Source organism: Nomascus leucogenys, chromosome 18, assembly GCF_006542625.1.
Source record: "Nomascus leucogenys isolate Asia chromosome 18, Asia_NLE_v1, whole genome shotgun sequence".
In the NCBI taxonomy this organism is placed as follows: Eukaryota; Metazoa; Chordata; class Mammalia; order Primates; family Hylobatidae; genus Nomascus; species Nomascus leucogenys.
The window spans coordinates 22,593,927-22,612,010 of NC_044398.1; the positions used below are offsets into that span (position 1 = coordinate 22,593,927).

The 18,084-nt window shown below is 38.9% G+C and overlaps 1 protein-coding gene and 1 pseudogene across 5 annotated transcripts in view; one reads left to right on the forward strand and one right to left on the reverse strand.

Moving 5' to 3' along the window:
* Positions 1-18,084, reverse strand: part of MICU1 (mitochondrial calcium uptake 1) — a 267,394-nt gene that overhangs the window by 186,404 nt on the left and 62,906 nt on the right. For all 5 annotated transcript variants that reach the window (XM_003271232.2, XM_003271233.2, XM_030797820.1 and 2 more), the window contains exons 3-4: positions 16,369-16,537; positions 4,272-4,434 (exon numbers count right to left, since the gene is read on the reverse strand). In XM_003271232.2, the coding sequence (XP_003271280.1) occupies positions 4,272-4,434; positions 16,369-16,537 (332 nt within the window). The remainder of the gene's footprint in view (positions 1-4,271; positions 4,435-16,368; positions 16,538-18,084) is intronic.
* LOC115831263 lies at positions 13,740-13,959 on the forward strand (annotated as a pseudogene).

An 18,084-nucleotide genomic window follows, 5' to 3' on the forward strand; every position in this document is an offset into this window, starting at 1 on the left:
TAGCTGAGACTATAGGCACAAGCCACCACGCTGGTCTAATTTTTTTTTTTTTTTTTTTTTGAGACAGAGTCTTGCTCTGTTGCCCAGGCTGGAGTGCAGTGGTGCAATCCCAGCTCACTGCAAGCTCCACCTCCTGGGTTCACGCCAGTCTCCTGCCTCAGCCTCCTGAGTAGCTGGGACCACAGGCGCTCGCCACCATGCCCAGCTAATTTTTTTGTATTTTTAGTAGAGACGGGATTTCACCATGTTAGCCAGGATGGTCTTGATCTCCTGACCTCGTGATCTGCCCGCGTCGGCCTCCCAAAGTGCTGGGATTACAGGCGTGAGCCACCACACCCGGCCTCGGCTAATTTTTTTACTTTTATTTTTATAGAGACAGGGTCTCACTATGTTACTCAAGCTGGTTTTGAACTCCTGGCCTCAAGCGATCCTCCTGCCATAGCCTCCCAAAGTGCTAGGATTACAGGCTTAAGTCATAGTACCCAGCCAATGCTCTGAATTAAAAGCTCAATGCAATTAATGAGAAGTTTTATATACCTTTAATTTCTTTCTAATTATAAAAGATTATGAGGGCAGGACTTTTTGTCCATTTTATTACTGTATTTCTTGCACCTAGAATGTTCTCTAACTCATCACTATCAATCAATACATGTTGAATGAATATATACACACACATATATATATATAAAGTCTATTAGAAAATAAACATACAAAGAAGAATAAAATAATTTCTGGTAATAAGTTACTTTCTATGTATTTTACATATGGGTGAAGCACAAAGGATAGTGAAACATGTTAAACAACACCTTATGGATGCAATCAGTAAAATCCAGCATGTGGGAAATTCTATAATACAAATGACCTACATTCTTTCACAAATAAATGGTGTCTAGTTTCGTTTCCTTAAAAGCAAGGTATCAGTGTGGAAGGACTAAGAAAAGTGAAACAGGTCAGTAGAAAAAGCCAATTCAAGGGTATGTTATTAAGTTGACTACCACTGTAGACAACCAGAGCTCAACTCCCCTTGGCCCATCTGAGAAACCATGTAGTTTGTATATCAGAATTGATCATCCAAGACAATGGAGAAGAGGGTATCCACCAATTCTCAGCAGTAAGTGTTAATGCCTTTGTATCTCCAAATGTGTGCATGTGCCAACATGGTTGAGTGTGCTCGTACAGGTGTCCCATGCTATAGCAGCAGAGATGCCCTATAGGAGAAAGCAACAGATACACAACATAGCTGAGGTTTCATCCTGTCAGGCTGCAACACTGTACAACTAACTGCTGCAGCAGCAACCTGAGAAAAAAGGTGGACTGAGAAATGTGAGACAAGGCATAAAATATGTCTCACATAAATGGCAACAAAAAAACATGAAAGCGAAAAAAACGGTAGATAAAAGACTGAAGAGACATATCAATCAAATGCAGTGTAGAGGTTGGTTTAAACAAATCAACTGTAACAGTTATTTTTAGATAGGAAAATTTGAACAGTGCCTGGATATTTGCTATTAAGGAATAACTGCTGTTTTTAATTGCAATACTTAAAAAGTATTATTGTTTTTAAAGTTCTTATATTTTAGAGACACATGCAAAAGTATTTACAGGTTGCACTGCATGTCTTGAATTGGCTTTAAGACAATCTGGGGTGAGGAAAGGAAGTAAAAGAGGTTATAGATGAAACAAGATTGGCCATGTGTTACAATTGTTGAAGCTAAGTGATGTGTACATATGGGTTGATTATATTTTCTACTTTTCATGTTTGAAAATTTCCACAACCAAAAATTGTATTTTTATCTCTCTCTCTCTCTTTCTGAGACAGAGTCTCACTCTATCACCCACGCTAGAGTGCAGTGGCACAATCTTGGCTCACTGCAACCTCCGCCTCCTGGGTTCAAGCAATTCTCCTGCCTCAGCCTCCCGAGTAGCTGGGATTACAGGTGTGCACCACCATACCCAGCTAATTTTTGTATTTTTATTAGAGACAGGGTTTTGCCATGTTGGCCAGGCTGGTCTCTAACGCCTAACCTCAAGAGATCTGCCTGCCTCAGCCTCCCAAAGTGCTGGGATTACAGACATGAGCTACTGCACCTGGCCAACAACCAAAAATTTTAAATAGCAAATTTCATACATTTTGGAGGGGTGATGGTTCTATATAGTTTTTATTTGACCTAGAGGTATGTGAATGTTAATAATGTGGGCAAAATATTATGAACTTTCTGGTTAGAAAATGACATAAATGTTTTTGGTTCCCTAAGCTCACTTTGTTATTTCATGTGTCTGGTTTTTTTTTTGAGACAGGGTCTGGCTCTATTGCCCAGGCTGGAGTGCAGTGTTGTCATCTCGGCACCCTGTGACATCCACCTCCCAGGCTCAAGCCATCCTCCCACCTCTGCCTCCCAAGTAGCTGGGACTACAGGCACGCACCACCGTGCCTGGCTAATTTTTTTATTTTTCGTAGAGATGGGGTTTCGCCATGTTGCCCAGGCTGGTCCTCAACTCCTGAGCTCAAATAATTTGTCTGCGTCGGCTTCCCAAAGTGTTGGGATTACAGGAATGAGCCACAGTGCCTGGCCCATCTGTCTGTATTTTTGACCACATAATTTACTCACTCTGAATGATGCCTTTTCTTTCTCCTCTATATAATGAGCTATTATTCATTTTTCAAAACCCAATCAAATAGCACTCCATTTAGGATGTCTTCCTATATACTCTCTAAAGAATTGGTTTCTTAGCCGGGTGCAGTGGGTCACGCCTGTAATCTCATCACTTTGGGAGGCTGAGGCAGATGGATCACCTGAGGTCAGGGGTTTGAGATCAGCCTGGCCAACATGGTCGGACCCCATCTCTACTAAAAAATACAAAATGAGCTGGGCATGGTGGCACATGCCTATAATCCCAGCTACTCAGGAGGCAAGGCTGGAGAATCGCTTGAACCCAGGAGGTGGAGATTGCAGTGAGCTGAGATTGCGCCATTGTATTCCAGCCTGGGTGACAAGAGTGAAACTCCATCTCAAAAAAAAGAAAAAAAAAAAAAAGAATTAGTTTCTTTATATCCTACTCCTATACCATATACAGTCATGTGCTGCTTAATGATGTTTTGGTCAACAAAGGACTGAATATACAGTGGTGGTCCCATAAGAGTATAATTGAGCTAAAAAGTCATGTTGCCTAGTGACTTTGTACCAATAATAACATCGTAGTACAACTATTTTATTTTTAAAATAAATTTAGTATAGTCTAAGTGTACAACGTTTATAAAGTCTACAGGTGCACTATTTTCCATCTTTTATACCATATTTTTACTATATCTTTTCTATGTTTAGATATGTTTGGATATACAATTACTTACCATCGTGTTACAGTTGCCTACTGTATTCAGTACAGTAACATGCCATACAGGTTTATAGCCTAGGAACAATAGGCTATACCATATAGTCTAGATGTGTAGTAGGTTATACCATCTAGATTTGCATTAAGTACTCCATGATGTTTGCACAATAATGAAATCACCTAAGGACACATTACTCAGAACATATCCTCATCATTAAGTGGCCCATGACGGTACAATCAATTCTTGCTATTTGTGGTTATGTTCTATACAGTCACTGTGGACAATGAATTAGTGAATATCAACCTATTGCTCTTGGGGAAATTCAGGGTTAAGCTCCTTTGAGACTATGGTCACAACATTTTCATAACCAATCAATATATAACTTTGTTTTATGTGTGTGAAAGTTAGAATATTGATTAGATCATTATTCTTTTTAAACATAGGTGTTTATAACTATAAATTTCCCTCTGAGCACTGCTTTTGTGGTACTGCATAAGTTTTGGGAGGTTCTGTATTCCTTTTCATTCAACTGAAAGCATTTTTTAATTTCCTTTGTGATTATGTATTTGATCCATTGGTTGTTTAAAAGTGTGTTAATTTCATACTTTATAAGTTTTCTGGTTTTCCTCACTAAAGAGTGACTTGACAGCAGTTATATGTGTAATGTATTGCCTTCAAGAACATTCTAATTACAGGCAGTGAATCTCAACCAGACGGGGACAATCTCCTCAACCTCTTACCCTGGTTACAGATTGCCACATTAGACTGCAGGCTTCTCTTTTGTACTCCTAAAGCCTAGCACAATGCCTGATATTCAATAGCCACACTGTTCATATCATTATTACAAGGACCTGTAAGATTTCAGTACTATGTAGAAAGAGACAAAGTAGCTTATAACAAAATAAATATCACAGTCTTATATTTCACTTTAGCAACTTACGTTCTGGTTGTTTTTCATTGGGTGTTATGGATCGCACAAAATCTTCTGGTGTCATAAATACTTCTGCTTCACCAGGCTCACTGATGACTTTCAAGGTGGCAAAATATCGGAAGATTTTGTCTGGCGTGGAGTAGGCTCGAATCCTATTCTCATATTCCATCACCTAAAGTTAGAAATTTAGAAAGTGTTACTATATTAAGCAATGCTCATATGCTCATATATTCTTATCACTGCTCATCAATTCTCATATATTTTCCATCTTATTTTGGGAAGAAATTCTATCTTTTTTTCTATACTTAGTTTTTTAATATTACAAATGAATACCAAAAACTTTTAATATTCTTGGAATTTTTTATTTCTTGCAACATACCATTCATATTCCAGTTGAGACAATCCTCATGTAACTTTTGTTTAAAACTTTTTTTGAAGAATTTTCTAATGTTTTAAATCACTGAAGGCTAGCAAAATTTTTAAATGTCATAAGAAATTTCAGAAGATTTCAGTAATAGGGTACAATGCCATATATATGCCAACCTATAGGTTCTCAAATACCAAGTCTTTTTTTCTATTTTTTACAATCCTTCCCAGAAGAATTTTTTTAACATTCTCTTTTTTGAAAATGATCTTTATTTTTGTAGAGGAAGGGTCTCGCCACATTGTCCAGGCTGGCCTCAAACTCCTGGGCTCAAGTGATCCTTCCGCCATGGCCTCCGAAAGTGCTGGGATTACAGGACGTAGCCATTGCACCTGGCCTGAATACCAAGTTTTTACAAAGGGATTGATTTTACAGTTTCTACTTCTATGCAATTTCCTAATTCCTAAAACAAAACAGACTTTAGATTTCATAGGTTTCAAAAGCTAGTAGGTCTTCAAAGACATTCAATGATGGCATAGAAAAATAAAATTACATATCATGGAAACTCAATTATTAACAGGTCTGAAGCAACAGACTTTTGATTATAAAATTAAGCAAACTGCCAGAGATCCTTTACATATGGCATATTTAGAAAGCAGCAAAGTTGGGAATCACACAAGCAAGTGTTGGAATAGCAACAAAATCAAGTATGGCATATATTTAACTAAAAGGCTGTCTAGTTAATATGAAAGTTCATTCCCTTATCTGGTATACAAGCCCCCATTCTGTACGTGGAACATACAAAATACTACACCAGCCACATAATATTTTAGGGAAAATAATTTATCTCATACCTGAATTTTACACGTTGAAATAGCCAACAATAAATAATATCTTAAAAATAACTGGCTAGAAAATGTGTCAAGGCAATAAAACCTATAATCTCATCAGTTTCATGTCCATAAAGCAATTTACCAATGTTAAGAAAAACTTTATTGATGTTTTATTTTATTTTATTTATTTATTTTTTTGAGATGGAGTTTTGTTCTTGTTGCCCAGGCTGGAGTGCAATGGTGTGATCTCGGCTCACTGCAACCTTCACCTCTGAGTTCAATCAATTCTCTTGCCTCAGCCTCCCAAGTAGCTTGGATTACAGGTGCTGGCCACCATGCCCAGCTAATTTTTTGTATTTTTACTAGAGATGGTTTCACCATGTTAGCCAGGCTGGTCTCGAACGCCTGACCTCAAGTGATCCACCTGCCTGGGCCTCCCAAAGTGCTGGGATTACAGGCGTGAGCCACCACGCCCAGCCTTTATTGATATTTTAAATTTGCCACATTAACATGGCAATTACTATAACTGTCAGTCCTGGCTAGATGTCACTTTGAAGTCACTGGCAGCAGCTGTTTAACAAGGCTCTTAATTCCACTACCACATGTGATTTTAGCAACTGAGAAAAGACTGCAAATTTGTAACCACATATGATAGGAATTTTTTCAATGCTAACTTGTAACACAATCTGAATAGATTTCACAGGAGACTTTGCAGTATAGAGTTTTGCAACCTCTCAGCAGCCTTCAGACATAGCTACAAGTTTTAAAGGCATTTTATATTACACAACAACTGTCTGCTGGGAAATAATGGCTACAAAAGAAATCTTTCTTCTTTTTTTTTTTTTTTTGAGACAGAGTCTCGCTCTGTCACCCAGGCTGGAGTGCGGTGGTACAATCTTGGCTCACTGCAAGCTCTGCCTCCCGGGTTCACGCCATTCTCCTGCTTCAGCCTCCCTAGTAGCTGGGACTACAGGTGCCCGCCACCACGCCCGGCTAATTTTTTGTATTTTTAGTAGAGGCAGGGTTTCACCGTGTTAGCCAGGATGGTCTTGATCTCCAGACCTCATGATCCGCCTGCCTCGGCCTCCCAAAGTGCTGGGATTACAGGCGTGAGCCACTGCGCCTGGCCAGAAATACTTTTCTTTAGGCCATCTGTATTTTTATTCTTCCTCTGAACAACAACAACAAAAAAGAAACCATTTGGAATGTTTGGGGTATATGAGCAGCAATTACTACCAATGAGGACTTTGTGACTTTGTGAATTAAAAATTTAAGTCAATCATATACATAAAGGTAGAAAAATAAGAACTTAAAAATCAAGAATTTAAAGACAAAACCAGATTCGTTTTTTAAATAATGGATCAAAGAAAGTAACAGACTTAGTATACTCCCACATTGGTAGAATTTAGTATAGACCTATTGTATGGTATATATTTTGCTTTTTTTCCACTTAGCATTGTATCTTAGCCTGGTTAAAAGAACAACAAACTATCATATAAAGAGTTCAGAATACAGCATCCAAGATAACAAAGGCTTGGAAGCAGAGATATATAGAAAACTGTTGAAGGATTTTGGGATGTTTAGCCTGAGAAAAGATATACTAAGAGAATTATGATGGTTCATTCAGTCATATACCTTATAAGACTTTCTTGAGCATTATTAAGACATCTGTCTTCAATAACACTGCTAGACTTAATTGGATCAAAATTTGGGCATTATTTTTCCTATATGAACTGCATCAACGAGTAGCCAAAGAGAATTTATAACCAAATAGTAGATGAGGGATAGTGTCTATTTATAAAATATTCCAATTAATAAATGAAAAAGATTTGATAAAATTAGAATATCATTTTGCAACTTCAATGAATTAACAGATATAGGCAATGAACATCAATAGCTGTTAATACTGCAAAAAAAAAAAAAAAGCAACTAGACATTAGGTGTCTTATGATAAAATAACATAATACCACCACTAATCTTGCTGCAGGGATCAAAACCTGAGTCTGATCGAGCCTCAGAATCCAGATGCCAATATTTAGGTAATATAGAGAAAAGAGAAACATGCTGAATTGCACTGAGAATAAGCATCGGTAAAACCTAGGCTCTAGGAAACTTTATGGGCTAAATGGCCTGCATTCTGTCACTTGTAGATTAAGAGGCTTTAAAGATATATCATCAAACAAAATAAGCAAGATTAAACTATACGTCTAGGAATAAACATTGGAGTAAAAAAACTATGAAGAGGCCGGGCGCGGTGGCTCACGCTTGTAATCCCAGCACTTTGGGAGGCCGAGGCGGGCGGATCATGAGGTCAGGAGATCGAGACCATGGTGAAACCCCGTCTCTACTAAAAATACAAAAAAAATTAACCGGGCGTGGTGGCGGGCGCCTGTAGTCCCAGCTACTCGGAGAGGCTGAGGCAGGAGAATGGCGTGAACCCGGGAGGCGAAGCTTGCAGTGAGCCGAGATCGCGCCACTGCACTCCAGCCTGGGCGACAGAGCGAGACTCCGTCTCAAAAAAAAAAAAAAAAAAAAAAAAAAAAAAAAAAAAAAAAAAAAAAACTATGAAGAACAAAAAGAAATGGTTATGTAAAAATCATTTTAGGTTTCCTATATCTGTGTAAAACAACAGTAAAACAATTATTTTTTTTCAAATACAGACATTGGCCTGTTAGCCTTGTCTGTAATCCCAGCACTTCGAGGGTGCCGTGGCTCATGCCTGCAATCCCAGCACTTTGGGAAGTCAAGGCGGGTGGATCACTTGAGGTCAGGAGTTCGAGACCAGCCCAGCCAACATGGTGAAACCCCATCTCTAGTAAAAATACAAAAATTAGGTAGTTGTGGTGGTACACACCTGTAATCCCAGCTACTGGGGAGGCTGAGGCAGGAGAATCTCTTGAACCTGCGAGGCAGAGGTTGCAGTGAGCCAAGATCGTGCCACTGTACTCCAGCCTGGGTGATAGAGAGAGACTGTATCTCGAAACAAAACAAAACATACAAAAAAACCCCAAAACAAACAAACAAACAAAAAAACAGACATTCTATGTGATGCTGAACAATAAAACTAGACTCGTGAGGAAGAACTCTGAATAGCATTTCAAAATGAAGCAAATAATTCCCCAGCAAGGGGAAGATGAAGAAGAACATGAAGATCATTATCATAATTATTTCCCCTAAGAAAGAGGGGCTATGAGGATCATTGTAAAATCTTGTGTTTACAAAATGCTGTCATCTTTTACTGTTACTTAACTTCACAAAACAAAACAAAACAAAAAAGCAGGCCAACCAATAAAAAGTAAGCCCCAGCTTGAGACTTCAGTTTTAGAAAGGAAAAGTACATTGTTATAACTATACAAAAAAAATCTTAAGGAAGAAAAATGTTAATTTTTTCTGTGATTTGACAACTTTAAGTGATATGGACAGTGGTGAATGTCACCACTCCTCCATATTTAATGGCAGAAGCAAGGGGAAAGGAATATAAAAAGAATGAGTCTACCCAAGTTGGTAGTACTGACTGTGATGAGTACCTCACTCACTCAAACAACGCTTTAAAACTACTCCTGGGCTTGCTCCTTGAATGACACCACACACAGTTAATAGATGGTCCAAGAGGAGTTACACTGCTCCCATCATCAACCACATTCCTGCAAAGGATTACCTATCTTTTGACCATGGATGGAAGATTAGATAAGATGAGCAACTGATGCCTCTACTTGCATGGTAGTCCATATCACCACCACAGGCCTCTGTTTCAAAGGCCTATATTTAATTGTCTGTTTCAGTTGGGTTACAAATTAAATAAGAGGAGAGGATAGGGGAAGAATGGGCTCTTTCTATTGTTAAAAGGGACATATTTTCCCTTGGTCCTGATATCAGTTTTATGGCTTAATTTTGGTAGCATGCCCAAGGAAAACCATGGATATAATGTCTTGAGCCCAAGATAATGTAAGTGACAGTAAATCCCTGTGGACCCTGATGTCAGAAATAATGCATAGGCATGGGATGCACACTGAGGCCGCACCTGGAAAAGGTAGAAGGCAGAAAGGTTTTGTAAATATATCATGTGGCCGGCACACTCTCTCTCAAGAGGTGACATAACCTAATCTGTAACCTAACAGTTGTCCTCCATTTTCGAGACTCCCTCTCCTTTTGCTAGTCAATTTTTGGCCATCCTTAATAATGAACATCTGTCATAGGATGGCCTCTTAAGGTTCTATGCAATTCCAAGTTCTATGACACTCATCTCAGAAAGTAAATTAATAAAGTAAATTAATTTTTGGCAGTAATAGTAATAATATACATAAGTTCCAATATTAACATTCTTTTTTTTTTTTTCTTTTGAGACAGAGTTTCACTCTTATTGCCCCGGCTGCGGTATAATGGCACGATCTCAGCGCACTGCAACCTCCGCCTCCCAGGTTCAAGTGATTCTCACGCCTCAGCCACCCAAGTAGCTAGGATTACAGGCATGTGCTACCATGCCCAGCTAATTTTGTATTTTTAGTAGAGATGGGATTTCACAGGTTGGTCAGGCTGATCTCAAACTCCTGAGCTCAGGTCATCCACCCACCTCGGCCTCCCATAGTGCTGGGATTACACGTGTGAGCCACCGCATCCAGCCCCATATTAACGTTCTTAACTGTTGGTCAAAATAAGTCCCCAAATTACTAAATAATATATTTTTTCATTTGTTGTATCTTACTGATGGTAAAAGCATGTCTGTAAAAATTTCTTCTCCAACATATTTTGCCCATGTTGAAAAAATTTGGCCGGGTGTGGCGGCTCTCGCCTGTAATCCCAGCACTTTGGGAGGCAAGGTAGGTGGATCACCTGAGGTCAGGAGTTCGAGACCAGCCTGGCCAACATGGTGAAACCCAGTCTCTACTAAAAATACAAAAATTAGCCAGGCATAGTGGCGGATATCTGTAATTCCAGCTACTTGGGAGGCTGAGGCAGGGAGAATCACTTGAACCCAGGAGGCGGAGGATGCAGTGAGCAGAGATCACACCACTGCACTCCAGCCTGGGTGACAGAGCAAGACTCCATCCCCCCCAAAAAAAAAGAAAAAGAAAAATCTCTATGGCCTTGATTCTTGGCCTTTCTTTTAAAACAAGCATATTAGTTAGGGTAGGTTAAAATGCTATTACAAATACACCTCAAAATACAATATCTCCAATAAAATGAAATTGTCTTTCTCACTAAGATACAATCCACAGTGCACATTCCTGGTTGGCAGGAATTGATAAGTTCCTTCATGTACTCAAGCTCAAGGCAGCCAACATATGGCTTCCAAGGTCAGTTCAGCTCATTACCATTCCAGCTCTCAGGAAAAGGGGAAAGTGCATTGAAAAACCCTGTGGGGGCTTTAGGAGCTAGGCCCAGAAGTGGCTCAAATCACTCAGGAGCCAGGCCTAGACGTGGTTCAAATTACTTTCATTCACTGGACAACTAGCAATCTCCACCACAGTGGGATACAGTGAAAAATCAAGGCTCAAGATCACATTTAGAAATCCTAAGATCACTGAAATGACACGACAATAACTGACCAAGGTTAAACCATGAACAAAGTCTTGTGACCAGAAGACATAATGTTAAAAGAATGCAGTATAAAGAGCAAGAGTTTTGACGCCAGACAGACTTAAATTGTATTCCTGCCTCTATGAGTAACCAGTTGTATGATTTTAGGCAAGCTACTAAATTCCTTCACACAATAAACTATATATGTATATAAGTGAATGTCTACATACACACTCACACAAACATAGATATACATACATATATAGATGCATTCATATAAATATATACTATGGCACACAGAAAATGCTCAATAGTTTCCTTCCATTTTTCTATTCATTCTGTTGTTTGTAAATAAGTAAACTGAGTCGAGTGTCCAGCAGCAGACTACTTTCTTTAGCATTTTGTTTGGCATATATAGCACATTTTACATCTTTTAATATTCATGTTTTCCTATCAATCAATTTAAAATTACAACAAATTGAACTAAATAATTTGGCTTTTTAAAATGAAGATGCTACTAAACATAGTCTCAAACAAATAGCTCAGAAACAACAATGCAGGCAAAGCTATCAGAAATATAAAAATAACAAATCAGATCTTTACTAAGCAAGAGTCTAAAAAGCAGCAACACTTTCTGTAAACGGATCCCACAATTCAAAGAGCAATTTTACATCTGAAAAGTACAGAAATGACAGTGGGATTTCAATAAACTTAGAATTTTCTGGTTTTTGAACCTGTGCTCTAAAAATACAGAAATCATTGGTAAACCTAAAGCTGAGAAAAATTTAAAAGGCATAACCAATTCAAAAAAAAGCCACCATCTCTGTGGATCAGAGACTACATAGAAACATACTGTGGTAGGAAGAAACGAAGTTGTAGGCTTCTGGGCTTCAGTCTGAAAACAGGCAAAGCAATTAGGGGCTCATAGTACATGAGATGAAGAGCAGTAAGTGTGCAGAAAAGGAGGCATGAACCAGAGCTAAATTCATTGAATAAACCAGAAGAAGCTATGGCAGGGCTTCTCTTGACCATGAAAGGAGGGTAAAGTTTTAGTAAGCTGCTACCTAGAGAAAATGCTCATTTAGAGCATTTTCCGCAGCTTTGCCCCAGAACCTTTGCCAAACTGTTGTTGGGTTCAGTGACTGGATCTTCAATACAATGAAGCACAGAGCTATGAATATAAGGCCTACTACTGAACAAAAAAACCTAGCCAGTGAGAGAAAGCAGCCACTCAAGCACTAAATAGGAAAAAGTAAGCAAAACAAACAAAAAGGAGCAGCAGCAGGAAGATCTCGAGGCCAGGAGTTTGAGACTAGCCTGGGCAAGACCCCATTCTATAAAAAATCTTTTAAAAAATTAGCTGGTTATGGAGATGCATGCCTGTAGTCCTGGCTAATAGGGCTGAGGCAGGAGAACTACCTGAGCCCAGAAGTTCGAGGCTGTGGTGAGCTCTCATCATGCCATTGCATTCCAGCCTGGGTGACAGAGCAAGACTCTGACTCTACAAATTTTATTTTTTCAAATGAGCTAGGCATGGTGGCACACACCTGTAGTCCTCTCTATTCCAGAGGCTGAGGCAGCAGAATTGCTTAAATCTGTGAGTGCGAGGCTGCAGTGGGCTATGATTGCACCACTGCACTCCAGCCTATGTGACAGAGCGAGACTCTCTCTCCAAAAAAAAGAAAAAACCATAAAAAACAAAAAAGCAAATTTAGGATACCAGTTTACCTCTGAAGAAGATGGAAGATGGGGGAGGAAAGAGACTGAAGGGGAGTATAAAAGCAATGTATTTTTAATACTCATTTCTTCTTTAAAAAACAATCTGAAGTAAATACAATATTAAAACGACAAAACTGACTGTTGGGTGTTTATAAAATTATAAAATTTATATAAATTATAAAGTTTATATAATTTTATAAACTATAGACTATAATTTTATAAAATATAAAAACATTATTCTCTATTTTTTCTCTGAATATTTGAAATATTAAATAAAAATTAAGAGAACATAAAAGAACAAAAGTATAAATGAAAAAATGAGAGGGCCAGGCACAGTGGCTCATGCCTGTAATCCTAGCACTTTGGGAGGCCAAGGTGGGAGGATTGCTTGAGCTCACAATTTTGAAACCAGCCTGGGCAACATATTGAGACCTCTACAATGAATAAAATTTTTTTTAAATAAAATTTTTAAAAAGAAAAAAGTTAAAAGAAAAAGAAAAGTGAGAATGTGAAGGACAACACGTAGAGCAGGGGTCCCCAGCCCCGGGCCGTGGACTGGTACTGGTCCAGGGCCTGTTAGGAACCAGGCTGCATAGCAGGAGGTAAGCAGCAGTGGAACATGACTGACTGAGCTCCGCCTCCTGTCAGATCAGAGGCAACATTAGATTCTCATAGGAGCATGAACCCGATTGTGAACTGCATATGCAAGAGATTTAGGTAGTGTGCATCATGAGAATCTAATGCCTGATGATCTGCAGTGGAACAGTTTCTCCTCAAACCATCCCCTCCCACTCTGTCTGCAGGAAAACTGTCTTCCACAAAACCAGTCCCTGGTGCCAAAAAGGTTGGGGACTGCTGATGTAGACATCACAGGACCAGACCAGAGGGAAAAAAATTAATGGGAAAGTAGCAAGAGAAAAATACATGATCAAAATGGAGAAGAAAAAGGGGATTATAAAATGCAGTTTAAGGAGGACTTGGTGTGGTGCTGACATCTCTCCTGCCTTCAGTCTATGCACCTCTCACTGAACTTCCAATAGCATCATGTTGGAACAGGGCATCCAGAGGTTCACAACCTCTGTGGTCCACAGGAGGCATGAGGCACTATAAAGAGGGCTCAGGGAAGAACATGCTATTTTCAGTAGAAAATAAGTGGTGGTTACTAATTATAATGACTTTGTACTTTGGATCTGGATTTTATGCACATTTCTTTATAGTAAGACACCAACTGCTTAAGAAACACGGATGTTTAATTCATCCATGAAACAGATATGAAGAGCATTTTAAGAGGTGCAATCTCTGAAAAATAAATCAAACCCTTGAATTTACATAGGATAATAGATATGTTTTTAATAAACTTATGACATAAGCCAGGCACAGTGGCTCATGCCTATAATCCCAACACTTTGGGAGGCCAAGGTGGGTGGATCACCTGAGCTCAGGAGTTTGAGACCAGCCTGGCTAACATGGTGAAACCCCGTTTCTACTGAAAATGCAGAAGTTAGCCAGACATGGTGGCGGGCATCTGTAATCCCAGCTACTCAGGAGGCTGAGGCATGAGAATCGTTTGAATCCGGGAGGCGGAGGTTGCAGTGAGCCTAGATCACACCACTACGCTCCAGCCTGGGCGACAGACTGAGACTCCATCTCAAAATGAACAAACAAACAAAACACAAAACTTATGGCATAAAAATGTGGTTTATTATTTCTTAAATTATAGATAAATTCTTAACATGTCTATATAGATTATGTAAAAGAATGAATATACAAAGAATGACTGAAAAAACAGAATGAAGACAGAATAAGCGATGAAATAGATTATTAGAGATACAGAAAGACATTAAAACAATTATCCTTGAATAGGGAAAAGAGCTCTTCCTCTGAAACTTCAGTGAAAGAAATAAGAATTATTTCAAATACAGATTAGATAGATTTTGTAACTATAAGGGTTGGAATTTGAGTAAATCACATGGATAGCTTTAATTTTTTCTATGAAGTATGAGACATGCTCATCTGCTGAGCAGAAGGCAGGAGTAGAAAATGGAAGTTCAGAATAAATGTTTATTTGGGACATTTTAGCTGTATTTTGCAAAATGGAAAGTGTGACTGGCCTGTAGATGAAACTGCTGGCACAGAGTAAAGTTGTGCTTTCTTTGAATTCACTCAGGGAAAAACAATAAATAAATGTATCCTGACAGAAAAACAAGGACACTTGATAATTGACTTGTGATGCATAACTTTTGTTCAAATTCACCTCTATCAGAAATGAATCTGGGTATAGAGAAAACACATTTAATAATTTCATCTAGGCTGGGCATGGTGGCTCATGCCTATAAACCCAGCACTTTGGGAGGCCAAGGCAGGTGGATCACCTGAAGTCAGGAGTTCGAGGCCAGCCTAGCCAACATGGTGAAACTCCATCTCTACTAAAAATACAAAAATTAGCGGGGCATGGTGGTGCATGCCTGTAATCCCAGCTATTGGGAAGCTGAGGCAGGAGAATCACTTGAACCCAGGAGGCGGAGGTTACAGTGAGCCAAGATCGTGTCATTGCACTCTAGCCTGGGCAACAGAGGGAGACTCTGTCTCCAAAAATAAAAAAATAACTTCATCTAACAGATGAAACCAGACAGAAGATCCAGATTTTACAAAGAACTCTTCTTGCAAATACACGAACCACACACACACAAAACACAAAAATAACTCAAATTATCTTGTTGCATTATTAGCTATAGTTTAGCAATTGAAGGCAACTCCCTGAATTTTAACCTTGACATGCAAAATATCTAAGAAATCCATCCTTTTCATTGTTCATCACTCATGTTTGCTGAACTCAAATACCTGATATCATAGGAACTGCTGTAGTGGAATTGAAACTTCGCTGAGGCAAAGCTACATAACAGCGGGTTGTGTTAATTACATAAAATCTTTTTTTTTTTTTTTTTTTTTTTTGAGACTCGGTCTTGCTTTGCCACCCAGGCTGAAGTGCAGTGGCACAATCTCAGCTCACTGCAACCTCCACCTCCCGGGTTCAAGCAATTCTCCTGACTCAGCCTCCTGAGTAGCTGGGACTACAGGTGCATGCCACCATGCCAGGCTAGTTTTTGTATTTTTAGTAGAGACAGGGTTTCATCAGATTGGCCAGGTTGGTCTTGAACTTTTGACCTCAGGTGATCCGCCCACCTCTGCCTCCCAGAGTGCTGGGATTATAGGCATGAGCCACCACGTGGGGCCTAATTACATAAAATCTTGATAGTCATTTGAAGTTTGTGCTGTCCTCAAAGTTACTTGGTCTTCTAGAAGTTATGTTTCCAAAGAGATTTTATTCTCTCTCTACAACTTGATATCAGAAATACCACAAAGACCCAACTTAACATATATGATAACATTTAGCATCAGGAAGATCCAGAAAAAAAGAATCACCTTAGGCAGTTGAACTGAAAGAACTAAGAAAAAATATGCTAATTGTGGTTATTGGTCCTAGATCCTTTTAACTACCTCCTTTAACTTCACATTCCAAGAGTACTTTTGGCTTAGAACATGATGGAAAATAGCAAAGAAGTGATAACTGGAAAGTGAAGAGGAACCATCTGAAACATGATTAAAAAGATTGAACTGCATTATTCTACTTTAAGATATACTTCTGATCAACTTATAAGACTATGTTTCATACTTTTCTGTCTCTGAATCCAGAACGTTTCTTCTTTTTCTCTTCTGGGTGAGGCGCAAGATCTGCAGTCTTTTTCTCATGGTTACAAACATCCCCTTCATCTTTATTCTTCCCTTTATCACCAATGTCACTTTTTAGGTTGTCTACACATGGTGGAGATTCTGCATGGGCCCTGGATATGCAAAAAAGAAATCTGGATTAATCCTGAACATCCATCATACTAGACAAATAAGGAAAAAGATACAGCTTAGCAGAGCAACAGCAATGAAATTTGTCAAATATTCTACATGAAGAAGTTCCTCAAAAAATATAAAATAGAACTTACACATGATCTCTAGTTATATATTCCAAAGAAATGAAAGTGTCTCAAATAAATATTTGCATATCCATGTTCACAGCAGCACTATGCACAATAGCTGAAAGGTGGAAACAACTCAAAAGTCCATTGGCAGATGAATAAACAAAATGTGGTATATACAGATAATGGAATATTTTTCAGCTTTAAAAGGGAAGGAAATCCTGTCACAAGCTACAACATGGATGAATCTTGAGGGCATTATGCTAACTGAAATAAACCATTCACAAAACCACAAATACTGTATGACTTCACTTACATGAGTTACCTGGAATATTTAAATTTACAGAAACAGAAAGTAGAAGGGGGGTTACCATGGGCTGAGGGAAGGGGAAGCAAGGAAGTTGCTCTTGAATGAGTAGAGTTTCAGTTTTGCAAGATGAAAACGTTCTGGCGATCTGCTTCACAATGATGTGAATACACTTTAAACTACTGAACTGCATATTTTAAAATGGTGAAGACATGTGACAGAAGCCCTCATCCACACATCTTCTCATTGAAACCAGAGACGATGAGCCCTTCCAGTACAAAAACTAAATGGACTAGACTTCCAGCCATAGAGCCCCTCCCTCCTTATTCTTCATCTCACTCCAACTCTTCCCATTCTCATTCTCCCCTTGTCCCAACTGTAACTGAAAGGGTGGAATATCAAGGTCTTTAGAAAAAAAATGGTTAAGATGTAAGTTATGCACCTTTCACTACAATAAAAAGGAACATAAATAAAGAATAGGGGACCAAAATAATATAATACAAGTATTTCTCTTTTAAAAAATAACATAAGTATTTTTGGTAGTTGAAGCCATTGCTGTAATGATATAATACTAAATTAATTAAATATTACAGAACTGATGAAATACAATGATGTACAAAAGAAGACTTCTGCTTACAGCCGTAATGGAGCAAACGATAACAGATCTGACTTCCCACCGGGGCAAAAATACAGAAAATTGAACAAAATATATCAAATGATTGCTTTCAGACACTGCACAGTATGCAACTCTCTAAGAAAATGGAGGCCTGGCCAGGCGTGGTGGCTCACACGTGTAATCCCAGCACTTTGGGAGGCCGAGGTGGGTGGATCACTTGAGGTCAGGAGTTCGAGACCAGCCTGGCCAACATGGCAAAAACCCATCTCTACTAAAAATACAAAAGTTAGCCGGGTGTGGTGGTGCTTGCCTGGTCCCAGCTACTTGAGAAGCTGAGGCAGGAGAATGTCTTGAACCCAGGAGGCAGAGGTTGCAGTGAGCTGAGATTGCACCAATGCACTCCAGCCTGGGTGACAGAGTGAGACTCCATCTCAAAAAAAGAAAAGAAAAATGGAGGCCTGTAATTGCCCAGAATTTCTGTCTGAAAATATTTTCTAG